Here is a 14,141-nt window from a genome sequence, read left to right as displayed (position 1 = left end):
AATGCTATTTTCTTCAAAAGTTTTCAAAAGCCACAATTATTTTCATAAGACTGCCTGAGAGTGGAGATGAATGTGTAATCATATTAGGTGACCTAGGGATGAAACCAAATATACTTACCAACTTCTAGATACTAATCTAATACAGCAGACTGCCAGATGTGAATTGCCTGGGCAAACTCCCTGTGGTAGACAAAAATCTTGAGTATTGTGAAAGGCTTCTGTAAAACTAACCATGGGAAATTAAAAATCTTCATTACATAAGAACGCAACAGATCCCTGCTCGAAAAAAAAAGACTGTACCAGCTACTTCAGCAGCATAGTTTTCTTCTTATTTGTTTCCAGATCCCTTGGAAGACCTGTAGATCCCAAGATATATCTGTGCAGGAAGGTTATAAGTTCTAGAGATTGGGAAAGTAGTAGATTAATTTGGAACTGAAGGCTGGAAAACACGCATCACTCCTTTTGAAATGTACAAAAACTTTTTTCTTCTTGTAGGTTTTGAACATAGGCACAGCCAGGAACTCAGCTAGTATTATGTCAGCCTCAAGCCCAGAGCCTGTTATCAGATACCGATGACCCCTGTGTCCAGATATTTCAGAAGATTTACCATGTTGGTTGAAGCCTGTATGTTGATGATCTTCAGAAAAAAATCCACCTGGAAATTTTTTCTGGTAATTTCAATGGCTTCTCTCCCCATTGATTTTTAGCAGATGAAACACAATCCCAGAAATAATTTGATTTGGTGGCCAATCCAGATTGCCTGCCTGATGGGCAGTCAGTGCAAAGCCTTTTCTCAACTAGGGTACACTAGACAAAATATTCTATGTGTACTTGCATAAATGACAGTAAAATTGTCTTTTTACATACGTACATGATAAGATTTTTTTTTAAGTTGTTACAGACAAGTTATTGTATTAAGCAAACTGAAGACGTATCTCCAAGCAACCAGCCATGACAAGAAAATGTGCAGTATTAGGTATACACGCAGCCATTATTTCAAGCAAAGCTATAGGAACAGGAAAAGTTGGGGAAGACTCACAAATGCACGCATGTCTGTGAACGCTTAGAAGATGGAAGAAATGTAAAATTCTTCAAATTACTTACCTTGAAATAGCATCTTATTCCTAAAACAAGGACATGACTGAAAAAGCAAGAGTAATATTAAAAGCAGATTTGACTGAACCAACATGGGATTTAAATTTACAGCCTAAACTCACCATTCTTCTCAACAGCCTTTATTCTGCTGATAATATAACTGTGGGCTTGCTTAGTCGTCCAGTTAACTGTTCCATTATTGCCATCAGCAGAGCTTAACAAAAAAGCTTTTCAGAATAAAACAAATGCAAAAAAAATTAGTCAGATCAACAGACTCCCAGAAACCAAATAACAGATGGGATCAGGTGCCTTCTAAACCAGGTTTTGATTTTAGTCAGAGTTTGGGAACCTCAGGTTAAAAAATGTTGGTGTTTGATTTGAATAGATAAACATATAATAATCTTTGACAGTCACCTTTTTGACACTCATTTTTCCAAATAAGCTAAATTAACACAAAATGCTTAAACCTTTGCAGACACTCCTGTTAACATAATTATACTGATAATACAGATAATAAAGAGCATTCTCTGATAAATATATTTGCATTGGCAAAAGACATATCTAAAGTTACTTTCACTGGCATGGTATATTTTGGCCAAAGTAGGGAAAACAATATAACCAAGAGCATAGCTTTGCTTATATAAAGACACATGGGGCTGATCTTGAAAGCATAACCAATAATGAATTTTGAAAAAAGAACCTGTTAAAAATGGTTGTCTTCATCCCATGCAGCTAGAACACAGCCTGAAAACAGCTGCATCAATGCAGCTGAAGGTGCAAGAATGTTTAAATGTGGTAAAGAGCAAATGATTACAGGAGACAGAAAGCAGCTGTGGAGCTGACAGAAAGACTCCATTTCACCAGTAGCAGAACTGCCTGAGAAAGCTCCCTCCGCACCTCCCACTTTTTGTTCTTTTGTTCCCTTTCTTCTGTGATGAATAATAGATATATCAGTTGTTTGTGTAGTTACATGCCAACTGAAAGTGCAGAAGGAAGGAATTGCAGTCAGATGCTAGGAAAGGAAAAGTGGCCACAATAAACAGTCTTTCTTTTGAAATAGTTTGTGAGTGAGAACTCATGTCAAAACCCAGTTAAAAGATGTTATCGGATTAACATCTCAACTTCCTTGTAAAAATGGCAGTAATCAGAAACGTCAAGGAGCAGTACTTCCATACAGATACACCAGCTTGCAGGAACAAACGAACACTTATTGGCAAACACTCAAAGTATGCAAATATCATTTACACTAGAAGCTTAAACATCTGTGGAAACTTCTGCTGACATAGTTACACCAGTCAACTATTACATGACTGATACTGTACTCTCCAAACAGAATTTAGGAGGCCCAACAGATCTGGCTTAAGCAGTAGTCAAGACAGACAAATGATCTATGCATGTGAGCGAGCTGTTTATTAATGATAATTTACACAAAATGCCTAAAATTGAATTGAGGAGAAAGTGTAATATAAGAATTATGCATTCAAATTACCACAACAACACAATAATGTTTCTAAGTTATGAATTTCTGTTAAGTTTCTTTAGATTTTCAATATACACAAAGGATCTGACCAAACAAAAAGGTATTCTTCACATCGACTGTTTTACATCTGTCTTGCAAGATGGACAGCTTTCTCCCTGCTGAATTGATCTGCATACATTGCAAGTTTTAATCTAACGGAATCCTAGGAATTACCCAACTCAGTACTGCATATGACCTTGAGTGTCAGTTTTCTGTAATTCTTGGAACACTCAAGAAATTCAAAAAAGTAAAATAGGTTGTTCCAATATTTCAACAGGATGAGCTGGGCAATCAGAGGCTTGTCAGCCACAAACCAGCGCCAAGCGAAACAATTAATAAAAGATCTGATTACTGAATTATTAAACGGAGAACAGTATTATACTTATCACACTCAACAAGGATTTAATGCACCTTTTCTGACACTTTTGATAAGCCCACAAGTTTTTTCTGATAAAGATAGCCATAATAACACGTCACCCTTAGATATGCCCTGAAAAGGACTTGGGGGTGCTGGTTGACAGCTGGCTGAACATGAGCCAGCAGTGTGCCCAGGTGGCCAAGAAGGCCAACAGCGTCCTGGCCTGTATCAGAAATAGTGTGGCCAGCAGGAGTAGGGAAGTGATCGTGCCCCTGTACTCGGCACTGGTGAGGCCGCACTTCAAATACTGTGTTCAGTTTTGGGCCCCTCACTACAAAAGGGACATTGAGTTGCTGGAGAGTGTCCAGAGAAGGGCAACGAAGCTGGTGAGGGGTCTGGAGCACAAGTCTTATGAGGAGCAGCTGAGGGAACTGGGATTGTTTAGCCTGGAGAAGAGGAGGCTGAGGGGAGACCTTATCGCTCTCTACAACTACCCGAAAGGGGGCTGTGGTGAGGTGAGTGTCACTCTCTTCTCCCAACTAGCAATAGAACAAGAGGAAATGGCCTCAAGTTGCGCCAAGGGAGGTTTAGATTGGATATTAGGAAAAATTTCTTTACTGAGAGAGTGGTCAAGCATTGGAACAGGCTGCCCAGGGAGGTGGTGGAGTCACCATCACTGGAAGTGCAGTGAACATGCAGACATGGCACTTCAGGACATGGTTTAGTGGGCATGGTGGTGTTAGGTTCACGGTTGGACTTGATGACCTTAAAGGTCTTTTCCAACCTTAATGATTCTGTGATTCCGTGTGATTCTGTGATACATTATATCACCTAGCACTTTGAGAAACTACATACAAAATCATTCTAGCATATTGAAAAGGAATAAAAAAAGACAGACAGGTTCCAAGATGTATTTTTAAATATAAATGATCAGTAAGTATCTGATTTGGATTCACAAGTTGTGCTAGGTTTAGCTGTGGGGATTAAAGAGGTCCTCTCCACCTCTCCACCCTACACTGCACTTCAAAGGGAAACTGGAAAAGCAACCAGTGTGCCTGTTTTCAGATCCTAGAGTTTACAGTGTGATGTTTTAATATAAATATACACCATTATCTGTTTGATTTCGTATCACAGGTGTGAAATTAAACAATTCAGGAGCACACTGCCATTCAACAGCTTTCACCACAAGAATGGAAGTGTCAAGCAAGACAGCAGGGCCATTGGATAGTTAATTTGTTATATGAGATTTCTAGTGGGCCTCATAAGGTTCTGGCACTGGCCTTATGCCAGTAATTTGACATTACATATATATATAATAACCTGGATGTATCACATATACTGATAAAATTTGCAGATGAAAACAAAGGCTAGGAGATTGATAAATAATGGAGATGACATGCTACTAACACAGAACAGTCTGCATTGTTTGGTAAAAAGGTAATCAGTGATGTGCACTTCAATAGAATAAAATGTAAATGCACACCCAGGAACAAAGGCAGCGTGCCATGTGCACACTACAAACACTTCAGGGATGCTAAGCTTTGATAAAAAACTAGGGAGATACATCAGGTAATAACAGGTTGAAGAGAAGCTTTCAGCAGAAGACTGGCTAGAACAGCTGATACGTAAACAGCAATGTCAAGGAGGCAGAGGGAGATTTTATTTTTGTATTTGGCACAGATACAATCACTTCAAATTATGTGTCTAGTACTTACACAGAGCCTTCAGAAGCATAGTGACAACATGAAGAAAGCTCAGGGAAGATCTGTGAATATGATTAAAGGATGACAAAAGAGGTCTTATACTACAGGAATTCAAACTATGCATTTTATCAAAGAGACAGTTTAGAATTAATTTGATAAGCCTTGTACTCACGCTGAAAAAAATGTTAATAGTGTCAGGCTTTTCAGTTTGTTACACATTGCCACAGTTGCTGGAGCACCCACCAACAGCAGCAGCAACTCACAGCTCTGTGCCTGGGATTTGAACATGCCCAGGTGAAATTCATCTACAGTGTTTTCTTTTTTCTTTTATTTTTCTTTAATATTTTAATTTTATTTTCCTTAAATTAATATTTTTCATTACTATTTTTCCTTAATTATATTTGTATTATTTTATGAATATAAATTATATTTGTTAATTTACACTATTTTCCTTTAATTGTGTTTGCATAGGTTTTATATAGAGGATTTAAGAATTAATATTTAACAGCATAATATTTAACAGAGAAGATACTCATAACAGTTTCTGTCTACTTCACAGTCCAAAAGGAACCTAAGTATCATGGACCAACTTCCCCTTCCCCATTCCTTTATTGCACTCTAACACCCACACACCATTCTGCACCCTTACCTATCCTCTTCATTCCTTTGAACTTGGACCTCAAGCCCATCTCTCCCACCACTAATGCAGCACACAGCTCCACCTCTCAAAACCCAGCATTTGCCCTCTCTGCCACACCTCCTCCTGGGACCCTGACCTAAGCATGTGCTCGTTACCATTGTGCCACAGACCAGATCCTGGGGCCATGCTTCCACTAGCCCTTACTCTCTTACTGCACAACCCTGCTACAAAAAACTACCCTCGTACTCCCCTACTGCATATCCCATCTGGCTCAGAGCTCTGCCTGACCCTGAGCTGGAAGCACAGGTCCATACATGGTACAGTTTTCCAAGAGGCTGCTGAGAACTGTGGAGCAGAACAGTTAGAAACTGACACCACCGAGTTACAACAGAACACCCATCAAGCAACCATCTACATCAAGGCACTTAGCCCACAGCTCAAATCACACCCAGGCAGTTACTGAGGACCCAGTGACATCTGCACAGAGTTATGTGCCCTATTGGTCACATCGTCCATGAGTGGAGGCAGAAGACACACCACCACCTACTCGCCGAACCTCCGCACCTCTTCCTCTTACCTAATATGCAGTACATAAGCAACCATCACTGTAGAAATTTACTATGAATTCAAGTGGATTCTCTTGGGAAATTCACATTGAGACTAGATATTTTCTAACAGTTAAGATCCTCTTCAACCACAGCTACTACATAAGAAATAAGAATAATTTGTGTTAGTTCTCCACTGTGGATTGCTCAGATCCCTCTACAACTCTGCTTTTTATAATTGTGTAAAAGTTCAAACCAAACCCAGAAACGTTTCTAAGTTCTATACTTATTCATCTTTCTTCAGTAGGTAATGGTTTTCTACTCATTTCTGTGCCACCCATTGATTACTGTAACATACGAGTATTTCTCCAAGATCATTCGAGAAAAGTAACTGAATAAGGCATTTTGTCAGTCTCACTGTGAAACTTCGGCACTTGCATTCTTGGGAATGATGCAAATTAAGTGCTAGGAGAACAAAAAACTCACACTTTATTAATAGTAACATTTACCCACCTGCATTCTCTCTCTTACTGCAGGCCTGAGAAGAAAACTAAATTAGATTAGCTTTTCTATGAAGGTGAGGAAAACATTGCTAGCTCCTGCAGTCCAACCCCAAGCCCACGGTGTAACCAAAGGGTATGGCCAGGTCACCCTGTAAGCCTACTATTCCAGGATGCCACCTATACATCTATCATCTCTTGATATGAATTATCAGAGTATCCCTGCAATTATATTCCAAATTTCTGAGGTGGCAATTGATTTAAAAGACTAAAGGAATTCAGAAAAGTCATAGATTTAAAGACGCTGAGATTTCTGTCTGATCACTAGATTGTTCTTTAAAACTTCTCATCTTCATGGCTTGCACTGCCACTAAAAATAATCTACATTTAAAGGGCATTTTGATGGTTTGTGTTGCAATGGTAATAACATTTAGACACAGTCTATGTTTATGCAAACAAATTTTTTTTAGTATTACATAATGAGTTAACAATGCTGTTAACAAAACAATGTATACTTTTGACCTCTGTAACATGTTCATGCTAATTCCAACACCACAATACTTATCAGTGAATACTGAAATCCGTACCTTCAACTCTCCATCTGTAACATCCTGTTTTGCACTGAAAACACTTCAGCAAGATAGTCACGTAAAAAGTCCTCTCAGGTTAGAGCACTTCTTGCTTCTACTACTTCTTGCTACTACTTACTTGAAAAGCAGTTCAACTGAAAAGAGGGGAAACTAGTATGTGTTCTCTGGTTTCTTGGCCCTTCTGTTTCTTTCAAATTCCTATGGAAGTAATCAAAACTGGCAACTCCCTCCTTTCCTCTAGACCTCGGCCAAAAGAAGGCAATCCACACTAATAGTGTCTGCTGTAAATATATCAATACCTATTCAAGAAGAGCCCAAAAGCTGTACCAAAATAGATACTCTTATCTAGGTTTGAAATTCTTTCTTCTTAGTTTGACTGCAAACAATCTTTCTTCTAAAGAAAGGGGTTTAGTTTGGTGACTGTAACTCCTGAAGTACTTTAATGAACTTCTAACCAAATCTAAAAAAAATGTTAAGGACCAAAAATAAGCCTCTCTTTACATACTAAAAGTTACATCTAGAAGATGAATTCCTCCTATGAATCTGTCTTCTTATTGTCTGGCTTCAGAATCTCTAAGATGTCTCCATGTAAACTATACTATCTATAAATAACATGCTTCTGTAATGAAAAGCATACTAACTGAATGGCTATCTTTTCCCTTCTATAATTACTTATTCAAGCAAGTACTTACTGACAATAGATTCTATTTATTGATCTGGGTCAGATTAGTACAATGACTTGACAGGCACCATCTTCACAGGCAGAGATTCAGAGCCCTTTATGAAAAGAAGCTGGGTTTTTTACCCTAATGGTTGCACACACAAAATTAAAAAATGGCAGGCACACTATAGTACTAGTTTGAAAACACAGATCATCCATGCAAAATTCTGCCTCCCTCCGCAGGGTGCGGCTGAGAAGCAGAGTGTTGCCAATGACACTTCAGCTGTAAACAGCAGAACGAGTGCAGGGATCTAGTTCAGTCTCCTGAATACCCACCCTAGCCTATGATTTCACAGTTGTTTTAAACTAGCGTATGCTTGCAGCCCTGCGGAAAGGGGGGATTCCCAGCACATTCTTGGACACCTAGCACACACCAGTGTAAATCATTCCATGCCAGCCCTGGTCAGTAAACTGATTTCAGTGAAAAATTTTTGTTTGTGAGTGGAGTAGTTTTCAGCCAGATGACCCAATTCACAGTATCACTGTACAAGGTATTCAGCGTGCAAAAGGGAAGCAGTAAAAAATGCCCAGCTGTGGAAGTGCAAGAGAATGTTTTGTGGCACCAATGCAGCTTCATGACAAATTAATGTGACCATGCAATCACAGCTTCCGAAGTGAGAACTAAAGGGAGCTCCTTCCCTATTTTGACCCCTTTATAGGGAAGGAGGGAATAGGACTTGGTTGCTCTATGACTCCCTATGGGATAAAACGGGTTCCATGGACAATACGGGCACTGACAACTAATTCTTTTAAGTGCAGAAATACAAGGTAACAACCACAAAATGGCCACAATCAAACAACTTTTTGATGACCACTCTCTCTCTAGAAGCAGAATATGGGAGCAATTCATTCCCCTGCCAAAATCTAATATGGCAGACATCTCTACTAGTTTAATCTAGTAAACTTCTACTGTGTCTGTTACTGTAAAGCTAAAGTCAAAGAAAATTACCTAGTTTGTCTTAGAAAAGCTTAACCTTAAATACCACTTCTCACAACAATGTCAAATCCCATTTTTTCTGGCACTGGAGAAAATTATCATCAGCTAGTGTCTGAGTCAGTTTGAGTACTATATTAGCCCTCTAGGAGCAAATGTTGGACTTCTGAAGTCACTCTTACAAACTCTTAAGTCTCCTGAAATCCCTGGATTTTGACTTACTGTTTTACCATGGGAAGGTGTGGGGTGTGAGAGACACAACAACCTAGTACTTCTAACAGCAAACAGCCTCCTACAAAAAGCCTTTAAGTATATGTTTTATACATCTTTAAGAAGCGGAAAACGCACAAATCAATTTTCCTCTGTAGATCAAATGCTACAACAGAAATGGGAGAAATCTCTTAGGAGATTAGTAGTAGGAGAGAACTCAAAACTACTCAGAGATCTTGTGGTACTTCTCATGCTCCATTTTGTCTATAAGATGCCTTTTGCTTTTGTACTGTAGTTTACTTAAGAACAGGACTCAAAAAGAGAAAGTATTTATGCAAGGCTGTGGCTCGTCTCAGAGCCTGCAATCCAGGTTGGAAGTTCTTTCACATGGTCACAGCTGAGATGTCAAGCTCTGGGAAAGCAAGAAGATGCTACCATAAAAACAATGGTTTTTGTTTTGGGGTGGTTTTGTGGTTGTTTTTTTGCTTAAAGAGGGGAGGGAGGAGCTCCAGTGAGCTCCTGGGACAGTTTGCATCATTCAGCTTCTATGAGCTGTCTTGTACTGTACCTGAACTCAGACCAGGGACATACTACAAAACTCCACCTTGATGAAGCATAAAGCACAGAATCACGGAATACCTCAAGTTGGAAGGGACCCATAAGGATCATCGAGTCCAACTCTCTGCTCCTCACAGGACTACCTAAAACTAAACCATATGAGGAAGACCATCATCCAGATGCTCCTTGAACTTTGACAGACTTGGAGCCATGACTGGAGGCCTGTTCCAGTGACTGACCACCCTCTCAGTGAAGAAAGTTTTTGTAACGTCCATTCTGAACTTCCCTGACGCAGCTTCATTCCATTTCCTTGTGTCCCATTGCTGGTCACCACAGAGAGTGAAGCACCTCCGTCTCCACTGCCCCCCAAATGTTATATAGATATCACTTAAAAAAACTTAACTGAAGTCCATGCTTCCTTTTTTACATGAGTCCCAAACCAAAGTCCCAACAGTGTACTCTACTGTTTTAACTAATGAAATCAAACTGAACCAAACTTAAAAAGGTCTGGATTTAATTTGGAAAAGTTAACACTAAAAATCCTTAAGACCTCTTCCCTTAGCATGTAGCCCACAACTCAGCTTCTAGAAGCTCATTTCAGTTGAAATTTTTTAAACATATTATCTTAGTTGATACTGAAAGCTTATCCCAAGACTGTCCTAGTTCTTTCTTGGTTGCTATCCCACAGCTGGTCTTGGGAGAGGGAGAAAGAAGAGGCAGGAAGAACTTCCTCATCAGGAGAAAGCAGTATCTTGCATCTAAAAAAACACAAAGTTTTATCCTCACATTGAATAACTTAATGCTTAGGCACTATTTGCATCTTTAGTATTTCCAACACCTCATGTCACTTCCGCTGTCAGTATCGTATGACACTTAAAATATTAGGAGTGCACCTAGATGTTACTCAAGAAGATATTAAGCAGACTTAGCTTTCAGATGACATACCACTGACCTCTCAAACCACAAAATAACCTAAATAAACAGATTTGTTCCTGTTAACTTGCTCTTGAGGTAAGAATACTCTCATAAAGGCCCTCCTGTGGCTGGGCTGCTGGTACATGTTATCAGTTTGAAGTACTTCACTGTTAAGAGCCTTAGGGGTGTGAAACCTGTCTACTGCACGATAGCTATTATTTCTATGCATTAGGGAGCAGGATTAAGACTTCTTCTGCAGTCTTAATTGGGACACAGTTGGATTAAGAGCTCAAGACAGGAAATAATCTTCGCGGCGGGGGAAGGAGAATCGAAAGAGACCCCCGTGCTTAAAACAGCCCAGCCCTCGGGAACAGGCACCAGCCCTGTCAGGTCGAGCGAGGGGAGGAAAGCAGCGGGCGCCGTGCCCAGCCCGGCCCTGTCCCCGGGAGCGCCGCCGCCCCCGCCATTCAGCGACTCTCAACCAGGCCTCTCTCCCGCGCCCTGCCGGCACACCCGCTCCCAAACCGCGAGGCCCCGGCCCCCAGCCCGGCCCCCCCCCCCTCGGCACAGCCGGACTCGGCGCTGGGAGTGGCGGGCTGTAGCGGTCCTCTCGGCAGGAAGAGAGGCGAACAGGCCGCCACCCCTGTGCCGCCTTCGGGGTGTCCTCCGCCGCGCCGGGAAGCTGCAGGGACAGCGAGGGCGCGGATACCCGGGACGGCTCGGACCCAGCACCGACGGGGGGCGCGGAGCGGGCGTGAGGGCGACCCGGTGAGCCGCAGCCTGAGGGCAACGCAGGGAAGAAGCGGTGCCGCCAGGAGGGCACGCGGAGCCCGCGGGAGCGGGGGACACCGCGGCGCAGGCCGGCGGCTGCCGGCGCGGCCCGTGCCCGCTTTACCGCGGCGAAACGCCGCCGTGACCGACCTGTCAGCAGGAGGGTGGTGAGGGCGCCCCCGCTGTGCGACCAGGGCCCCGCCGCGCAGCACCGCATCGCTCCCCCCTCCTCCGCCTGCTGCTGCCACAGCCGCCGCCGCATCCTCCACGCCGTGCCCTGCCGCCGCCTCACCCCGCAGCGGCCACAGCATCCTCTCCGCCCCGCCCCACCCCACCCCGCCGGCGGTCTCCAGGCAGCGCGGCGGCCGCGCGGAGCATACCGGGAGGAGCCGCCCGGTGCAGCCTGGCCGCGGCGGCCATGTTGGGGGGAGTCGTGTGGGCGCGGCGAAGTGGAGCCGCGCGGCGTGGGGCTCCTGGGGAGCGGAGTCTGCCAGACACGTTTCCCCTGAAGGCAGGAGCAGGCTGGCTTGTGGCTCCCTGGGCAGAGCCGGGTGGCTGCCCTGTCTGCTGGGGTTCGGCGCTGTCTCACTTGAGGGGTGGCCGCCCTCGCCTCAGGCGAGCGGTGAAATCTTGGTGAAGCGAGGCGCTGTTGAGGCGCCCGGCGGGCAAGGGAAGGTAGCGGTTGTGGCACCTTGCTACCTGCCTTTTGCAGCCCCGCAAGACCAGGCCTGAAGCCAGGACACAAGCGACAGGACAGGACACCTTGCAAACCTGTCTGGTGCCTGTGGGTGTGGTGTGCGTTTGGAGAACATCATGGCTAAAGTCCTTGCAACGTCGCTTTTTTGAAGAAATAGACTTCTTAAAGTCTATTCTACATGTAAATTGAAAGTGCTTTGGTTTTGGGGGTTTTTTTCCTCCCAACGTTCAGCAGCTGCCCCTGCAGCTAGTGAGTTGTGAGTAGGGTACTGGGAGGGGATGGTCAGGGCTCCAAGCTTCAGGCTCCCGTGTGTGTGGAGACTTGCCACTCCTCTTTGCATTGCTGTCTTGCAGCTTTATGGCCTCCATTAAAGGCTGTACCCAATTTCCTATGTCAGTTCTGATCATTCCGTGCTGTCTCACTTCACCCTGGCTGCATTATGCTTTCTGGACTAATTACTGATTTTTGACTGCTATTAACGGCTGTGGCAGAGCCCAAAAACTGTGATAGTATTTGCTCCGCTGTGGAAGTAAATCCCCTTGTGTAGGAAGGAAGAATATTGTCAATTATAGTTCTTGGCAATGGTGATGTATTTTGTGGGTAGGTGTATGTATATGTCATATATAACCACTTAAGGCACAGCGTTATGTAAATACAGCATTTTCTTCTAGGGAACTACACTCTCTCAGCTTTCTATATGGTATATATAAAAGTAGTCCCTGTACTAGAACTACCTATAGAACTACATCTAGAGCCATGCCTGCTTTTATGTATTATTTAGTAGGTTTGATTAACTCATTATTTAAACTTGCAATATCTTAGGGCAGCTATGTATGGGAGGGTAGATTTGTTGACAAGTACTTTGTAAACGTTTTGCTGCATAGGCTACTGTAGAAGTACATGTAAATAGGGGTAAGGCTTGAATGGAGAGTTTCTGTGAAATACTTGCTTGGAATTGCATAGAATGTAGTTGAAGATTGGTGGGGTTTTTTTGCCTTCCACAGCTAAAGCCTCAGCTCAGCATATAGATCTGTTTCTACTTTTATTTTCTCGTTCTGGTGGATTGTCATGTTTGATATTTACAAATTGCAGTAAGTCTTCCATTATCCATGGGTATGACCTTCCTTTCTTTGTTCTGCATACAGAATTTTGATTTCTCATGAAATTTCTAAGTATTTCCACTCTTGTGAGCCAAATGCATTTGCAAAAAAAACCAAAAAACAAAAAACAAAAAAAACCCAAAAAACAATTGTATACTTTTGAGGTTTAGAAGGAAGAAATATAATCTGTCTTACTCAAATTGTATTGATCCTATTGAACTCTTTATAAGCAGGGGAAGACAGATAACTGTTCTAGACTTTACCCTGTCTGGCTGTAGTCTTGTTACAGCTCTAAATTTCCATTAATGCATCTCATGTGGGGGTTCTTTACATAGTAAGAGACTCTTCAGTATACAAGTTCTGCCTGACACTAAGGTGAAAAATAGTCTGGTATTCTAGTTAGCCAGCTTATTTTTTATATATATATTACCCAGATAAAGGATTTTAAGGATTTTGGTTCTCTTTCCACTGACACTTTTTTTCCAGTATATATTCACATTTTAAATCTGATTACATAGATATTTAGGAGCAGAAATCACACACCTTCCTTTACCTCTGTCTAGAAGTACTCTTCTAGAAGTTTCATGGCACTTTATAATTCTGAGTAGGCCTACTTGCACTCTCACTTTGTATGTGATTTTTGTATTCATTCCCTTATGGAAACGAACAAAGCCGTACAGGTGCAGTTGTGCCATAACTTAGATAGCTAGGTCATCCTGTGATGGTAATGTTTGGACTAACGAGTGAGAATACTGGTAGCTTTCCAACAATAATTTTAATGCTAGCAAAGTGTCTGATTTTTGTAAATATCTGTAGTCAACAACTTATTAATTACCATTTTCTTTCCAAGTTTTGTCATGCTGAGATGTTATTCCTATAGACACTATAAAACTGTCAACATCATTTTTTTTAGTGTAGTAGCAGCAGTGCAGTAGTGTTCAGTGCTCTGCCACCTCTATATAGAAAGAAGGCTTGTGAGAGACACTGCCTGAGAAGAAATGGTTACATGTCATTGATGGGCAAAGAAGGGTTGCAAGGGCCTGCCTTGTCCCACTGCTTCCTTTATAGCAGCCCTTGCGTGTGGGTGAGTATCTATGTCTTTTTTGTTAGTCATATCTTGAAGCTGGGATTCCAAAGCGTACAGTACTAACCCACCCTGCAAGACTTACTTTGACTTGCCGGAGAAACTTTGGGTAATGCTGTGCACTTCTTAAGAATGCCTCCCTTACATTCATAAAATGAAGTGGACGAAACAACTTGTTTATATCAGTGACCAATGACTTGA

The 14,141-nt window shown here is 42.3% G+C and overlaps 1 protein-coding gene across 1 annotated transcript in view; it reads right to left on the bottom strand.

The window, feature by feature from the left end:
• Positions 1 to 11,704, bottom strand: part of SGCE (sarcoglycan epsilon) — a gene marked incomplete at its 3' end in the record, with an annotated part of 33,157 nt that extends 21,453 nt beyond the window's left edge. Inside the window, exons 1-2 of the mRNA XM_081996809.1 lie at positions 11,210 to 11,704; positions 1,218 to 1,322 (exon numbers count right to left, since the gene is read on the bottom strand). Coding sequence (XP_081852935.1) covers positions 1,218 to 1,322; positions 11,210 to 11,321 — 217 coding nt within the window. The 5' untranslated portion in view covers positions 11,322 to 11,704. The remainder of the gene's footprint in view (positions 1 to 1,217; positions 1,323 to 11,209) is intronic.
• Between the last annotated feature and the right edge of the window lie 2,437 nt (positions 11,705 to 14,141).

This window comes from Phaethon aethereus (assembly GCF_964289735.1).
Source record: "Phaethon aethereus genome assembly, chromosome: 2".
Taxonomy (NCBI): domain Eukaryota; kingdom Metazoa; phylum Chordata; class Aves; order Phaethontiformes; family Phaethontidae; genus Phaethon; species Phaethon aethereus.
Note: the sequence above shows the minus strand (reverse complement) of the source record. Positions and strands in the feature narration are given on the sequence as shown.